At 55.5% G+C, this 15,124-nt stretch overlaps 2 protein-coding genes across 2 annotated transcripts; both read left to right on the top strand.

The window, feature by feature from the left end:
- Window positions 1-815: 815 nt before the first annotated feature.
- Window positions 816-3,005, top strand: NCLIV_026490 (Acetyltransferase, GNAT family protein, related; the record flags this gene model as incomplete). The annotated part of the gene is made up of 1 exon (XM_003882843.1): window positions 816-3,005. One exon carries the CDS (start codon window positions 816-818, stop codon window positions 3,003-3,005), a length of 2,190 nt encoding a protein of 729 aa, XP_003882892.1.
- A 2,721-nt stretch (window positions 3,006-5,726) lies between these two features.
- NCLIV_026480 (Replication protein A, 70 kDa DNA-binding subunit, related) lies at window positions 5,727-14,990 on the top strand (the record flags this gene model as incomplete). The annotated part of the gene is made up of 16 exons (XM_003882842.1): window positions 5,727-5,842; window positions 6,406-6,558; window positions 7,050-7,224; window positions 7,494-7,596; window positions 8,138-8,258; window positions 8,612-8,684; window positions 9,029-9,189; window positions 9,647-9,742; window positions 10,012-10,126; window positions 10,671-10,803; window positions 11,276-11,451; window positions 11,913-12,019; window positions 13,147-13,219; window positions 13,529-13,642; window positions 14,427-14,489; window positions 14,904-14,990. The coding sequence occupies 16 exons, from the start codon at window positions 5,727-5,729 to the stop codon at window positions 14,988-14,990; spliced, it is 1,866 nt and encodes a 621-aa protein (XP_003882891.1).
- Window positions 14,991-15,124: the final 134 nt, after the last annotated feature.

The following is a 15,124-nucleotide window of genomic DNA, read 5'->3' as shown; positions in this document are numbered from 1 at the left end:
CCCGGCCTTAGGCGCCTCGCGAATGTTTCCTCTCCTGCGCAAGGCGACTTGTTATGACGGCTTCAACTAGCCGAGTAGTGGAAAAAAACCACGAAAGGACAACACACACGTCCTTGCCGACGCGTGTGTTCCCTGCGCACCCCTTTTGCCGTCCGACCAACAGACAGGGTTGGTTCCGCCGCATGCAACATGAAAACCCGTTGGGTTATGCAGGAAAAATTCCATCTCTTGCGGCGTACTGGTGCCATAATTCTCGATTAGAAACTCCCGTGCAATGGCTTCCATCTCTTTCCCTTTGATGGCAAAGCGAGGCTGCGTGGTGCCGAAAAGTGTACGTGTTTCTTGATTCTGGAAGACTCGACTGGCGGCCGTAACGGAAGTAAGAGCAGTGTGATTTATGCTCCGCCCTTGTGTTTCCGGTGTCTGGTTGTGCACACCGGCGACTCTGTGTATTCTCCTCACGTTCTTTCCGTGCGGATGCCGTTGTCGATTTTTCCCTAAAGTGTTCCCGCGCGCCGTTCTCACTTTTTGGGAGGCGGGGCACAACCCGCGACTCTATGTACGCGTACGCGATCGACTCAAACCAGTCTGGAAAGCGAGATACCGCATCTCTTACTTTTATCTTGTCTCACGTCACTCATGTAGGTTTCAAATGCACTCATCTAGTGGAAGGGCAATTTGTTGGGCGGTACACCGAGGAGGGAGGGTAGTCCCTTGCACGGGTCGTCTTTGCGGCCGTTACCAGAGATTGCTTGTGTTCGTTTCTCATTGGTGCGTCTCGAGCAATCGGTTCCTTCACACACCCCTCTGATTCAATGTCCGTTCTGCGGGTGGACGGGTCTGTTTCGCTCGGACCCACGGAAGCGCCCGGCCGTCTACAAGAGGCCGCAAGAGAGGCTGGCAACCCGGGGAAACCTGTTCATTTTCCATCAGAGGAGCAAAGTCACTCGCCGTCTCCAGGAACAGAGCGACCAGCTATCGAGGCGCCCTTCAGGGAATCGGATGATGCTGCAGGTCGGTTACCTCAGGAACCAAAAAGTGTGGCGCCGGCGGCCTGTTTGCGGCCGTCTTCCTCATCGGCTATTCCTCCCAGTTGTGCAGCTCGGCCGCCCTTAATTGCACCGGTCCACAAGTTCGCGAGAGACGCGGATATCGCTAAGCTTCCGCTGTCTTGTCTTCGCTTTCGCCCTGTCAAGCCGTCCGATTACACACAGCTTCGCCAGTTGCATGAGGAGCTTTTCCCATTCAAGTATGAACACACATTTTATGACTTTGTCTGTAAAGGGCAGTGCTTCTCCCTTGCTGCCGTTGTCTCCAAACAGGACTTGGAGAGCCTCCCGCGGCGTTTAACCTCGTGTGCACAGCCGAGACCTACACCAGCTCGGCACCTAACTTCCTCCGTGCCCCGGTGCCCCGCTTCCTTCTCGCAGGATGGCGGTTCGTCGGGGGTTCGAGAGGAAGCGAGCGCTATCGGCAGTTTTCCTGAAGACAGTCAACCTCGTTCCACGGCCTGTGCGGCTCTGGATCGGCTGACTGAGCCTTCGACGTCGGGCACTCGCGACGCACAAGAGCACGGCACCCACGAGCCGTTTTCAGACGCGGGTTGCCAGAGACAACCGCGCACTGTCGCCAGCCCATACCATGTCTGGGCCCCAGATGTTCTGGCCTCGAGCGCGGGTGTAAGCGAACGAGCGGATGGAGAAACCACTGGGAGAAGGCAGCCGTCACCCACTCGTACGAGCCCTAGTGCAGGAAACCCATCCGACAGCTCCATTCATGATTCGGACCCATCCCTCGCGCCGGATGCGTCGGTTTCTCGCGATAATGGAGATTCGTCCTTACAAGGAAATTCCGGGGGGACGAGCTCTCGCGCGGGCGACTGTGTGAGCGAAGAAACTGGAGGATCGGCCACTCCAGGCCCATTGGAGAAGGAGGACGACGATGCGTGCGATGAACTGCTTGTAGGGATAATCACGGTCTCCCAGAAGTCGGCGTATTTTCGGTCACATGATATGGACTGTGTACGGAGGTGGTACAGAATGAAGCGTGAGTGTCCGTTTGGCGCAGAGCAAGCTCCAGGACGTGAGTCGCGGCCACGGACGACACGCCGAAAGTCCACTTGCTGTAGCCATGCTCTGGGACAAAGCCGTCAAATCCTTCAACCGAGTGCCCGCTTGCCCGGACAAAGGTGGGCTCCGTTTAGTGCACACCTCCCGCCTGTGTACGCAGATAGCCTTTCTTCGAACGCCACTCAACGCGGTCAACGGAAGTTGAGCGGTTCAGGGATCTGTCGCTTCGGAGACGAGAGTTTCGAGAAACGCACGAGGCTGTCAGGCAGTCTCGTCGGAGTCCCCGGCTCGGGGGCAGGCGAGTCAAGCAGCGGGCCTCGTGATGGGATCGAGGAGGAGCGAGAAGAGAGTTCTGAGGTCTCGGATGCCTCGGAAGCGGCGGTCGCTTTGAATTTCCCGAATCTCCAAGCCGACGAATCTGTATCGGACCTGGCATATATTCTTACTCTAGGCGTCGCCGAAGAGTTCCGGCAGAAGGGACTTGCCCAAGAACTTATTCAACGAACACTCGCTTACTTTGCTTGTCCTTGTCTTAATAAGCTTCCGACGCGAGCAGTATTTCTCCATGTCGTAGAGTACAACCATGCAGCGGTGCATTTTTATGAGAAGCAGAAGTTTCAGGCGATCGAGCATTCGAGAGACTTCTACCATATCTATGGCTCTGTGCATGGATCCTTCTTGTATGCGTTCAATTTAACGGAGCTTGATAGCCGTTGCGAGTGCTCTGTCGCCACGGAGGCGAAGCGTTCTCGTGGCTTCGCTGCTGTAAAAGCCTTTACCAGTGGGAATATTCAGGAGGGCGTCCAGTGGGGGTTAGTTGGTGTGCAAAATGCCTTCCGAAAAGTTGGTGAGACACTCGGGAACCTCTGGAACAGCCATCCGCGCGGAGGAGGCCATGAGTTCGGTGACTGCACCGACGCATCGTACGGGACATGAGGGCGAGAGTCAAGGAGAGAACAACAGGAAGGCATCGGAGCAATACAGAACAGGGAAGGGGCAAACCTGGTGATGTGACGGGATCGCTCGGCATTCGGACACGAATGCCGTAACGGTAACTCTTGGCCTGGATTCCACGTGTTGTTTTACTTGTTTAAGAATTGATTAGAGCATTGCCGTCCGGAGTGTGCGGTATGCGGAGTTTGTGGTATACATGCAAGGACCGGTGTTGGATATTTCGACACCACGGACACAATCAGTGCGTGAAGTTCTCACAGGGTAGAGATCCGGTCACATTCTAATATGTGTGACGGCGCCGTTTCTGCGGTCAGTGAATAAGAGCAGCCAGTGTTCCTGCCCCTGACCGTTGAAATGGCCGAGCGGTCACAGTGAACATCAAAGCTCCAAAGGTTTGCGAGCCGGGCATAATCGTTTGGAGGTAAATCTCAATTTCCACGGCTCGACCCTTCCTTTGCATGTTTGCACAATTTCTAGGGCGATCCATCCTTGGCCACACATATCACCGGAGGCACTGTCACCTTTCGAACCTGCTTTGAAACGTATTTTCCGCAGCCGTCAATTCACCGGCATTTCTCCAACACCTCACAAACACGCACCACCGGTCCTGTTATTTTTTGGTGAACTCTTCGCACAGCCGCGAGTGTGGGCTGTTTGTGGATTGCCTTCACGCAGGAAGTGATCGCTTTGTGCGCACGCGAAGTTAGAGCAAGTTCCGATGCAGTCGCTGAGTACCTTATTCCTTCGTCGAAAATATCAAAGGCAAAAGGCACGGACAGAACCGGGTCTCGCTCACGCTTCCGAATACAGATAAAAATGTCCAGAGAGCGTATCCGACCGTCCCAACGAGACACGATTGATATATTTCTACTGGGTCGGGATACCGTGTCGATCTTTCCGGTGACATTTATCGACTGTCGTCCAATGCACTGTTCGGATTTACCTCGAAAACCACTTTGGGACGCATTCGTAGAGAATCCTAGTGTGTTGCCTAACGCCCCGTGTCGCCAGCTTGCGGGGTTCGCCAGTCATGAAGGAACACACCAGCTCTGAGGTGGCGGCCTTGTGCATCATGCGCTCTCTTGAAAAACGCATGTAAAAACACGCGCCAGAGGTGTTCACGAATACTTACATTTTGTTCCCTCCTCGCTCGCGCGAACAACAAACGGTCACCTGGCAGAGTGCAGGCCTCTGCTTCGTCATCCTGCAGGGTTGAGCCTATTTAGATCGTTGGTAGCTGCTTCGCTGTTTTGTTAAAGGTGTTCGGTACCGGTTCAAGTATTTCAGGTCGAGGGTCAGGCGCTCAATCTGTGCACCTCGAGCGTGAAAAAAAATTACTACTCGTGTACAGCTACTCCTATCGTGTGGATATTTATCTGCATTGGAGTCTCTGAATGCACAACAGACAGCTCACACAGGGCTGTCATGCGTGGTTCTACACGTCGTTTCCTCACATCAGAGCATGTGCTCTGCCGTGCAGTAAGCTAGCTTTCAGAGATAAAACAGTACTAGGGGGCTCACATGGATTTACCTCTTCCCGCTGTCACCTAGTGTTACCGAAGCCGAAAAGAGGGCGGTCTCCTTGACTAGAGTACTGCATGCTTACAGGCTAGTTGGATGACCTGAAAGTCGTGAGCAGTTCATTATTTGTATCTGCGATGAAAAAGACAGCTTAGCAGATACATCCTCTTCCGCTCAGTTTCCACCGAGGCTACACTGCCGCCGTGTGCCTGACTTGACACGCCTCTGTTGTTGAAATGCACGAAAATATACTTTATATGGACGTTTGTATCCTTGTGTAGAACCGTCTTCAAGGCTTGATTGCTGGCTTGCTAGCATTTCAACGGTACAGCGAGCTCCGCCCCGTAAGCATGCATGCAACTTAAAACGAAGCGCCTGTCTCGAAGCAAAACGAGGTAGCTCTGCACGCTGAACTAGAAGAACGGAAAGAAGAACGGACGGCTTGTCACTTACAAGTTGCTTTGCTTCACCACTGTTTCTCCTTTCGCGACGTGCGTTGTTCCAAGGAGTGAAGTGTTGAATCGAGATGCTTCTCGGGTCCGCATGCAAAACAGCGTAGAAACCATCGGTATAGCGAGGTGCTAGATGTTCATTCAAAAGTTGGATGACCTGCTCTTGGCCTGAAACGTCTCTATTTCCTATCTCGTTTCATGTGCTGCTTTCTCTATCTCCTGCAAAACTTCTTCCTTCTTTCATGCCGCTGGCACCAGCTCTCATTGTCTCAGAACAGGCCGTGCTTGACCCCTCAAAAAAGATGCGGCGAGAGCTAATCGCAAGAAATTTTCATCTGCGCACAGGGCGTAACAGACTTACCGCACTTCGCAGACACTCGGTGGCTTCTGAACTCTTTGTTTGCCGCCTTTTTCTCTAACCCTTTTCCACTTTTTCACTGTTGCCTCTCGTGGGCCATTCATTGCCTGCATGCCTTGTGCCTTCAAACAGTTTCAACAGCAAATCGAAGACAGTATCCTCTTCGTCCCACCGCCAGTTCTGCTCTGTTTTCAACTATTCAATCGCCCCAGGCACTGATCGTGCATCTCACTCCTTTTTTTTGCTTCCGCTCGCTGCCACGCTCTGTCGAGCGCTGTCGTCAGCATTTCGACGCTGCTTCGGGCGGGTTACTTTTTTGCTACTCGAGTTTTGTCCGGGGCACACCCAGTGGTCTCCAAGACAAGAACCCAGATGCAGGATGTCTCTCTCTCCTCAGACTTCTGGGATGCTGTTGCGCGGGGGGCCGAGAGAGAGACGCCGCGACTTGCAGTCCTCACCCAGAAGCCAGCAGGTGCGAAGAATGTTCTGTAAGTCGACAGCTTGCTTCCAAAAGAAGTCGTTTACCCGAGGAACACACGCAGGAGAAAGAAACGAATACAACTCTTTGTTTTCCAAGTCGGAGCAATGCTTGCAGCGTTCTGAGGCCAGTCAGTGTACTTCCGCTTTCTCAGGAATACATATATATATATATATATATATGTCATTACCCACCCGAATGCTTTACCATTGTCTCTGAAATACTTCGTCTGTGGCGTGTCCACATGGTTATTTATATGTGTGTTTAGGTACAGAGAAGCCATGCTCTTTCTCTTATATGTTGAGTCAGGGCTCGAAGCGTGGAAATAGAGACATTCGCGTCTTCTTCTCTGTCTTTTTTCGTCCTTTTCGGCCGGCCTGTGCGTTCAAACCTTTCGCGCGTCGTCTTCGTAGTTGTCTTCCCCGGGTTTTCGCTGGAGGAAGGGCGACCGCCTGTGTACGCATTCTCAGGTTTTCTTTTTACGACACACACGGGGCTCGAAGAAGCGATTCAAGAAATGGGTCTGACCTCGCCCTCCGGGGTTTCTGGGCCTTCTGCGATATTTTTTTGCAGACTCCTTGCAACAGATGGGAGCCGCGACGCGTCCGGAGCGCTCCAGCACGGTCGCGTCTTCGCTCGGCGTGAGGACCTCTCTGCGGACTTCATGACAGGCGGAAGCGTCAAACCGGTCATTCTGCTCGACAGATTCTCGGTTCAAACCGTCGGGTAATGGAAAGCCACGTTTGCTGGGGCGATGCGGCTCGAGCCAAACGTTTAGGACTCGAAAGCGTTTTGATAGCCAAGGTCCAATTGGTTGGTCTTTGCTGTCCCACCTGTTTCCTGAAGCGAAATGCCTAGAAAAGAGCTCCAGCTCGTTTTCGTTCACTCCATATCCTTTTGCCGTAGCTTCTGCTGACCATGTCTGTACACCCGCACACGCACCAGCGGACGGCGGCGCCCACGTTTCTTTTTTGCACCCGTGTAAGACCTCGCTGGCATGCATCCACTTGAACGAATCTGCCTGCATGCAAACAGCTGTTGTAAACTGTGTGGGGCTATGTGTCTCTCGGTTTGCACGGGGCACCGCGGGATATGTCGCTGAATGCCAGTTAGACGCAGGCGCAACGTGACTCGGCATAGGAACGTCGGAAACGATCCTGGGGAGGGTTGGATCCTGCTGCCATAGCTCTTCGTGGTGTCTGCCGCCTGTTTTTCAGAGGACGACGCTGTGTCTTCGCGCTTTCTTTGCGCGTTTCTTCCGACCGCCTCGAGCTTCCTGCGTCGACGAGGTTCGCGCCTCATGGCGGGCTCGACGAGAGCGCTGACGACGCTGGAAAGGCCACAGCTTCCCGGGAACTCGGCGCTTGCTCCAGTGCGCCGCCGCATGCGGATGTGGGTGTTGCATCTCCACTCGTTGATGGTTCCGTTAGAACACGGCGCTTCCCGTGTTTTCAAATGCCGGTGGTGCAATAGGCTACCCGCGTTTCTTCGAGTTGAGCGTCCGGTTCTGCAAAGGCACACCCAGTTGTTCCCCGCGAAGCTTGTACTGTCCCGGCCCACCGCGACCTCTCTCGTCCTTTTGGGCGTTCCTCGTTTGCGTGTACTTCTCTTCATCTTTCCGTGCTCCCCGTTTGCCTCGCGTGCTGTTGCTGGAACATCAGGAGGCCGAATCGCGCAGGAGCGACACTCCGGCGCAGGAAGCAGAGGCCCCACCGCCTACGCAAAACGCGAAGGCGCGACGAGGCCGAGAACAAGGCAAACGCGGTAAGAGGCTCCGCGGTGAAATGCCTGCCGAGTTTCGTCTCGCTTCTGGCTCGAGTGACATCGCACCACGCCCTGTCGAGTTTCGATGGCGCAAAGAATCCACGCGACTGAGAAGGCGTTGTCGCACTCGGCGGACAACTCTGTGGAAGGTGGCGACGTCTTTGCCTGAAGTTGGGAGTCCTCTCTCATGCAGAGAAACGGAAACGGAACTGCCATGTTCTTCCGCTTCATTGGGTGCCCGTTTCAAACGTAAGGGGGCGCCGCAGGCTCTCGAAACGGGGGATTGGCGAGCTTTTCCTCTGGAAATGGACGGGGCATTCGAAGCGGTTAACCGTCCGTGACAACGCCCTTTGGAGCTCCCGTGGCAACAGTCTGCGGGTTTGCATATGCTCACTGCTTCCTCAAAAAGCTTGCATCTTTCTGCTCTCCGTACAACCCGGCAAGGAAAGAATTGGCGAGGGTGAGCTGACGCGCGAGGCAGAACAGATGAACGGTTTTCGGACCTGGCTGTGACAGCCTGACGCTTTCCTTGCTTTTTCAGGTCGTTTCCACGTTCAAACTGGCGGCGCCGTCGCCCGCCAGAAGCGCGGCATCCTCGTGAACATCAAAGACCTCAATTCCTACAGTCAAGATTGGATGATCCGGGGCCGCGTTGCCGACAAGTATGGTGCACACGAAGTTCGATCAGCGGGGAACCACTTTTGGCTTCTCCGTCTCTCGTCTGTCTCTGCGTCTACGTCAGCGGAAAACACGGGTCTCCGGGTTCTTCCTCGCCGTGCTTTTTCACCTCTCTGCGCATTGCTGTCTCTTTCACGTTTGCTTCACCTCGTACCACGCCTCCACAAGCAGTTCTCGTGCGGAGTCTGCAGTTCTGTCTCTCGTGGTTTTCTTGGTGGAAGCGCATACGTGGTCCTCTCAGGCGAGTTTCCCGGATGCATGAGAAAGGCCCGAGCCACTGACTGTCTCTCGCTTCCGTTTTGTCTTCTGCTTCTCGGATTTGCCGCTCCCATGGTAGGACGGACCTCCGCCTGTTTGCTAATCCGAGAGGCGAGAGCCAAGTCTTCGCTGCAACGATCATCGATCACCTTGTGAGTCGAGTGTTTCATGTTCGAGGGAGATCTCTCAGGCCAGACTCTTGCGTATATTGATAAACCTGTATAGAGCCATATCCGTATATCGGGGGGCGCTTGCGTGTAACTCGCTAGATGCTCGTCCGGTGTTTCCCTCTCCAGTTGGCGACACATGCGTGGCGGTTTCAGACGGCGCGTTCCCAGACGCGTCGCCAGAACAACGCCTGGCGGCTTGGGCGCCCCACACGCACCGCTCCCCGAGAGGATGCATGCAGCGCAGTGCGTTGGGAGATCAGCGCAGCGCCACGCAAGGCGCAGAAGCTGTGTGCAGGCTGGACCAACGCGGCGTGACCGGTGTGCAGTTCGAAGTGGTGCTCGGCAGATGCTATGTGTCTCCCTTTGTCTGCAAGAAAGGAGAGATTCGCGGCAGCTTCTTTGGCGGAGTCGCGGCTGCGTGGCATCCACGTCTCGAGGTTGGCCGGGTCTACCAGTTCTCTCGGGGCACCATCGACACGGCCAACAAGTAGGCAACGTGCCTTTGCTTTTCTGCCTTTCTCGGAGGGGAGGCCGCACCAGGAGCTGCACTGTGAAGCGTGGAGGTGCGCTCTTTGTCGAAGAAAGATGCGGACTTTTTTTTCGAGAGTCGCTCAGGGGGCGGTCGATGTGTTCACTCTCCTGTTTCAGCGTTTGAGCTGCTCTGCATGCCCCAAGATCTCTAGCAAGTGGATCCTGTTCCGGCCGTGTTGGGACGCACCAGTGCTTCGTAGTGATGCTGCGCCCAGGGAAATACTAGGGCGAGAGGACCGAAGTGAAGCAGATTCTCCAAACCACACGTCACTGCTCGTGTTTTTGATCGATGCTTGATGGCCGGGGATTTTTAAAGGCCACCAGCACTTCGGCATGTGGGTGGCTGGGCATTTCAGTCTTCTTTTTTGAGCGTCTGATGCTTGGTCGGTCGGCGTTTCGCTTTGTTTCTCGAGGAAATACAACTCGCTTTCTCATGAGTACGAAATCAAATTCGACGATCGAGCGGTGATTGTCGAGGTGGACGACGACCCTTCCATCCCTGCTCAGATGTAAGGAAAAGAAGCCAGCGCGCAGCGGCAGCAGCGAGAAGATCCGGCCCGTTGCTTTGAGGTCTCGCTTCGAAGACGCTTCTCGGCGCCGTTGTGTGTCCCTGCTTCACTCAAACCTCTCTGCTCCGCTTAAGCAGTCATGGCCCCTCCTGACTCGACGGGATGTGGCTCTCTCTCCTCAGTGCAGACACTTCTTCCCGCGTCGCTCTCCCGCCACCAACTCGTTTTCTCCTCTTCCTTTTCTCCTCTCTGCGCTGTTCTTTCGGCAGCTTCTCGCCTGTGAAACTGGCGACCTTGACAACGGACGAGTCTCTGCTTGGCTCCGTTGTCGATGTGATCGGATTCGTCACTTCCTTCTGCGCGACGCACTCTGTTCTCGCACGAGTAAGAAACGCATGCAAACCAGTACAGGCGCCAGGCCTCCTGCCGTTTTTCGGCGGCAGCGAAGACGCGAGTCCCCCCACCTCAGCGTCTCTGTACGTGTAGAAGAGTCTGTTGGAGCGCGTTCATGGCGAAGCATGTACCTGCTTCCACGCGAATATACATTTTTTCTGCGCCTTCATTTGCACATATACTTGTGTTCGTAGATACGTAGCTACCTGTGCGTCAGTTGGATCTAGGTAGCTTTCCCTGACTCGCTCACATAGGCGTTTTTTATTGAGTCAACCAGGAGCGAGACCAAAGATCTTTGCATGCTGGCCGGATGCTTGAGAACTGCCCGAACGGATTCGTTGGTTTCCAAAAGAAGCCGCCCTCAAGCCTAGTTGTAAAGGACCGTTGGCGATTAGTCTTCCTAGCTCCCTGCTTGTTGTCTGCGTTGCTTTGCGGCCGGGAACGAGCGTCGCTCCGGTTGGAGCTCTTGTGCTTGTTCGCCATTCTGGGTCGAGGGCATCTCTCTCCTGTCGCTCGACTGTCTCAGAGTACACAGGAGGAGGTTCAGCGGAAGGAGATGACTGTCGTCGACGACTCCAGCGCCGCCGTTACCGTCACGCTCTGGGAGCAGCACGCGACAGCTTTGAAGGACTCTGTGCTCGCCGAGAGGCCTCTCGTAGCCATCAAAGGTCGGTTCACGTCGCAGAGTTGAGACTTGCATTGGGAATTTTATCTTCTGTCCGCCCCGCACACGCATCCGAACTGCAGTTCCGCGTCTCCAGGAGGGCTGTCTCGTGTTGCGGTCTTGGGCGCTCTCAAGGAAGCAGCCGACCGTGCTCGCAGCCAGTGTTCGTTTCTCTCTTTTCCCTCCAACTTCAGTCGGGCACGGCCCTTCCTTTTTACATTTCCGCCTCGGGTCTGGGTTCGCGCGACCTCGCCGGAGTCGCCGTCCCTGCTTTACGCCAAGGTGTTCCCCTTTCTCTGCGATCACGCTGTGGGGGAGGATCTGCGGCTCTCTTCGCTGTCGCGCTGTCCCCGTTTCTGTTCTCAGCCCATCTCTCGCGACAGTAAACGCGACAAGTTTGGTGCTCTCTGCAGGCCAACACTGCCGCGCTTCTGTTTTCATGGGCTTGTCTGTGTCTTTTCCATCTGCGTCCTCAGCGCTGCGCGTTTCCGAATATGCGGGCAAAGTGAGTTTGACGTCCACTTCCCGTTCTGTCCTCCTCGTCGATCCTCACGGTCTGGAAGATGCTGACCGTCTGGAGGCGTGGTGGGAAGCAGAAGGCGAGAAAGCTCATAGGGCCCGCGTGGATCCGAGCCACAGCTCCGTCATCACGGTACGTTTCGCTTGCACGTCGTTTCTTCTCTGCCTTTGGCCTTTTCCTGTAGCCACGCCTGTGGCTTGTGCCGCCCCCAGTTCCGTCTGTGTGGATCTGTTTATCGCTTTCGTGTGTCGTTTGCCTTCGTGGAAGCGTAGGCCGCCTCTCCTCTAAACCAGGCCGGGCCAGACGGGGAACGAAACAACGTGAAAACGACACAAACAAGCGGGGAGTGAGTCGGAGCTCTTCGGCACGCGCGACTCGACGCTTGAAACGAACTTGACAACTGTGCACGTGTCGCGATCGGGATGGTGACTGTCGACAGGCTCCTTGCCAGCCGTCGGGGCAACGGCGCGCATAAGCACCCCTTTCGTCGTCTCGCGTTCGCATTCGTGTCGGGAGTAAATTTACACATTTCCGTTTTTGCTCTTTCTCAGTCGCGTTCGAGCTTTCTTCCGACGCGCGTGTGTTTCGGACAGGATATCTCAACGGTGAACAAACGGACGCAGGAACTGACGGCAGGCGCCCTGTATTTCAATTGCTTGGCGGTGATTTACGACGTCCACGGCGACTCGCCCGTCTGGTTGTGAGGCCCCGCTTCCTCTTTTTCACACCCAAGAAAGAGCTTTCTCCTGGGCTCCAAATACCGTGCCGGTCTTTGTTTCTGCCTGTCTCGTAATTCTGCTCAAGGATCTACAAGGGAACTCCCCTACGCGTGTGTGCTACGCGCCGTGCGCTGCGGGTGGCCGAGTCTCTGATCGTATTTGTGGAGCGTGCGTTTCTGCCGAGCTTCTTCTGTTGGACGTGAGATCAGATTCACGCCGCTCCTCCAACCCGGCTGCCCCGGCGCTCATTCCAGCCTCTGCTCCGGGCTCCGGAAGCGTTGAGGACTTCCGGGCGGTGATCCTGAGCGTGTGGCCGCATCTTGCCGATGGCTGTGGACAGGCGAACACAGGGCTCGGTGGCTTGCGTCTGTTCTCGATTCCTGCGCTCTGATCCCTCGTAGCGTTCCAGTGCTTCCACCGGCCGTTTCGGGAGGGCCTGCAGACGTTTCATCCCTTGTCCCTCCATGGCCCTCTGCCGGTCTCACACAGTATTCTGCCGTCGCCCCCGCATGCAGTCATCTCCTCTGATCTGGCTTGGCGCTTCCCTGCGTGTGGCTTCCGCGCCACCTTCGCCAGGGCATGTCCGGAGTGCAGGCGCAAGGTGCGGAGAGATCTTAGTCGCAGAGGAGACGCGCGAAATTCCTCTACGTACCGATGTCTGAACTGCAACAAGGCAGTCGAACCTGTCGCCAAGTATGTCGCATCCTGCGCGATGCAAACAGTCGGAGCCTGTCTTCCACTGACGGAAGGAAAAAGGTTGTGGGGACTCTAGATGCGCTGGCGCCTCGCTGTTGCGCCGCACACATATCATCTCCATTGCTGGTGGGGTGTTCGGCGTTCGCTGTGGGCCGGAACGAGGCGGAACCGCAGAACTGTCTCCATTTGCTCTAATAAAAAACATAGAGAGAAACTTCCGTCATCGACAGCAAGGGCATGTGCCGTATGTTCATCTACAGCAGTGATGCTGGAGAGGCGCGGTCAGGAAAATAGGGGCGAGCGTTTCTGTAAAAACAAATTTGCAGCCGAGTATCTTGCAGTGTTCTTGTCGACTGGGAACAGGGCGTTCGGAGCGCCGGCGCGATCTGGCCGTTTGCCCGCGTGTTTGTAGGTGGTCATTGTCACTCACTCTGGCGGATCTGACGGGGTCTTTGGACTGCGTGGCGCTCGACGAGTGCGGCCAGGTGCGTCTCCTTGTACTCGGTGCGATCGCGTCTGAAAAGGAAACTTTGGTCGGCACCTTTGGGTGTGAGAACCATGCTCACGAGGCACCAAACGAAAATGCTGAGGCGCTGAGGAGCATAGGACAGGTTCCACGCCTCTGGCTGCTGCCGCACTTTTCTTGTGTTCCTCGTGAATCATTCTTCCGCCTTCTCGCGATCCGGAATTCGTCGTCGCTCTCTTGTTGCCTCTCTGTTCCTAGAGTCGAACCCCGCCCGATGTGTCTGATCTGTTACACGGCGCGTGTTCTGTCGTATGCACCACGGATTCAGCAAGTTGTAGGAACTCTCCAGGTCACCCCAGACACGATCCAGATGCTTGAACGCGGCGGTACAGACACCTTTGGGCGTACGTTCGCGGACGTTATGGACCTTCTTCGATACAGAGTAAGAAGCGAATTCGGTCACTATGAAGCTGGTCAATCGGCCGTTAGACGACAACCGCAGTGTCTAGGGAGACGCCTACTGCCCAAATGGTTATGAGAGCCAAGCAGGGAAGAGGCCGGCCGGCCGGCGCGCGTGGGCCCATGAGGCCTCGAGGACAAATGGAAGTGAAAAAGAAGCAAGGGGTTGGCCTTCGCAGGATTCGCTGTTTGCTGTGCCTTCACCTATCCGTTCCTGTGTCGATCCCTTGCGCGGGACGGTCCTGCTCTGTTCTACTGCTTGCCTGCTTGCCTCTCAAGCTTATTTTTGCTCCGTTCCTCCCCTGTGTCTCCTCCATCTCGACCCGTACCGTCTTTGTGTGCCATTAGCTCCCATCCCAGAGACTCACCCTCTTCACTGTCAGGAAGCATGCAACAGCGCCGCAATTCTGGTGCGTCGCCGAGCGCATTCCCCGCTTGCCGCCGCCGTCCCACTGTTACATGCCTCGCATTCTTGGTTGCAGTCTTCAGGATCTCTTTCACGTTTTCGAACGCCTCTTCCGCGGACATAGCAGGAAGACGCCGCAACGCATCGCTTCTATCTGGTGGGGAACAAGTCCACGCACGATCTGTGGGAGCCGACGGGGAAGCGAGACGCTGTGTGTTCTTGCCTGCGCAGTCGGAACGCGGAGGTGCCACATTTCCAACAGGGCGAAAACGCCATGGAAGCTCTTTGCGAGCGCTGGTGGCAGTAATCTACGGAACGGAGCCTCCTGAGTGCGTTTCTGTGTTCGCATGCGTCTGTGCAGGAAGTCCGTGTCCGGCTGTGCGTAAGGAGTTACGAATTTCGCGGAGAAGCGAGAACGACATGCGTAAGTCCGTGTCCATCCGCTGTACAGAAGTTCTGGTGCGCTTTGTGATTGTTTCTGCGTTTCTCCGTTGTGTCGCCGCCGGGTCTCCTTCTCTGTAGGAGGCCGAGGGTCTTTCTGGTGGCGGCGAGAACCCACGGGGAGGAGATTCGGACGCACTGCATGTCACCTCCTGTGTCTGAAAAAACGAAGACGCCAATGTCCTTCTTAACATAGACAGCGAGACATAAAACAAGGGATTGGCGAGATCCTCTGGGTCTCTGCGTTTCATTCCTCGCCACCGCTTCCTCGATCACCCGGCGATTTGAGAGAGGCTGAAGCAACCGGACATCAGCCGCAGTTTCACTTGCTGTTCCAGCTATTCTTTCCCCAGAGGCACTCCGAAACGTTTTTTTGTCAGCTCTGCTCTGTTCTCAGAAAATCGTTGGATGTGACTGGGCAGAAAAGGACGTCGAGGCGCAGACTAGCGCCTGCCTACGCAGCATCCGCGACCAGCTGGAGTGAAAGGCTTCTTCGGCTCTAGCGGAACGGGAGCCATCAGGATCAGCTTTAAGGCAACGCGTACGCCCCCATCGGACATAGTCTCCTATCCTTCCTCCGGTGCGCCTGGTCCCACTCTCTGTGTTTGCTACTGCGCA

The sequence above is a fragment of the Neospora caninum genome, chromosome VIIb (assembly GCF_000208865.1).
Source record: "Neospora caninum Liverpool complete genome, chromosome VIIb".
NCBI lineage: Eukaryota > Apicomplexa > Conoidasida > Eucoccidiorida > Sarcocystidae > Neospora > Neospora caninum.
The sequence above is the reverse complement of the archived record's forward strand: the minus strand, read 5'-3'. Positions and strand labels throughout refer to the sequence as shown.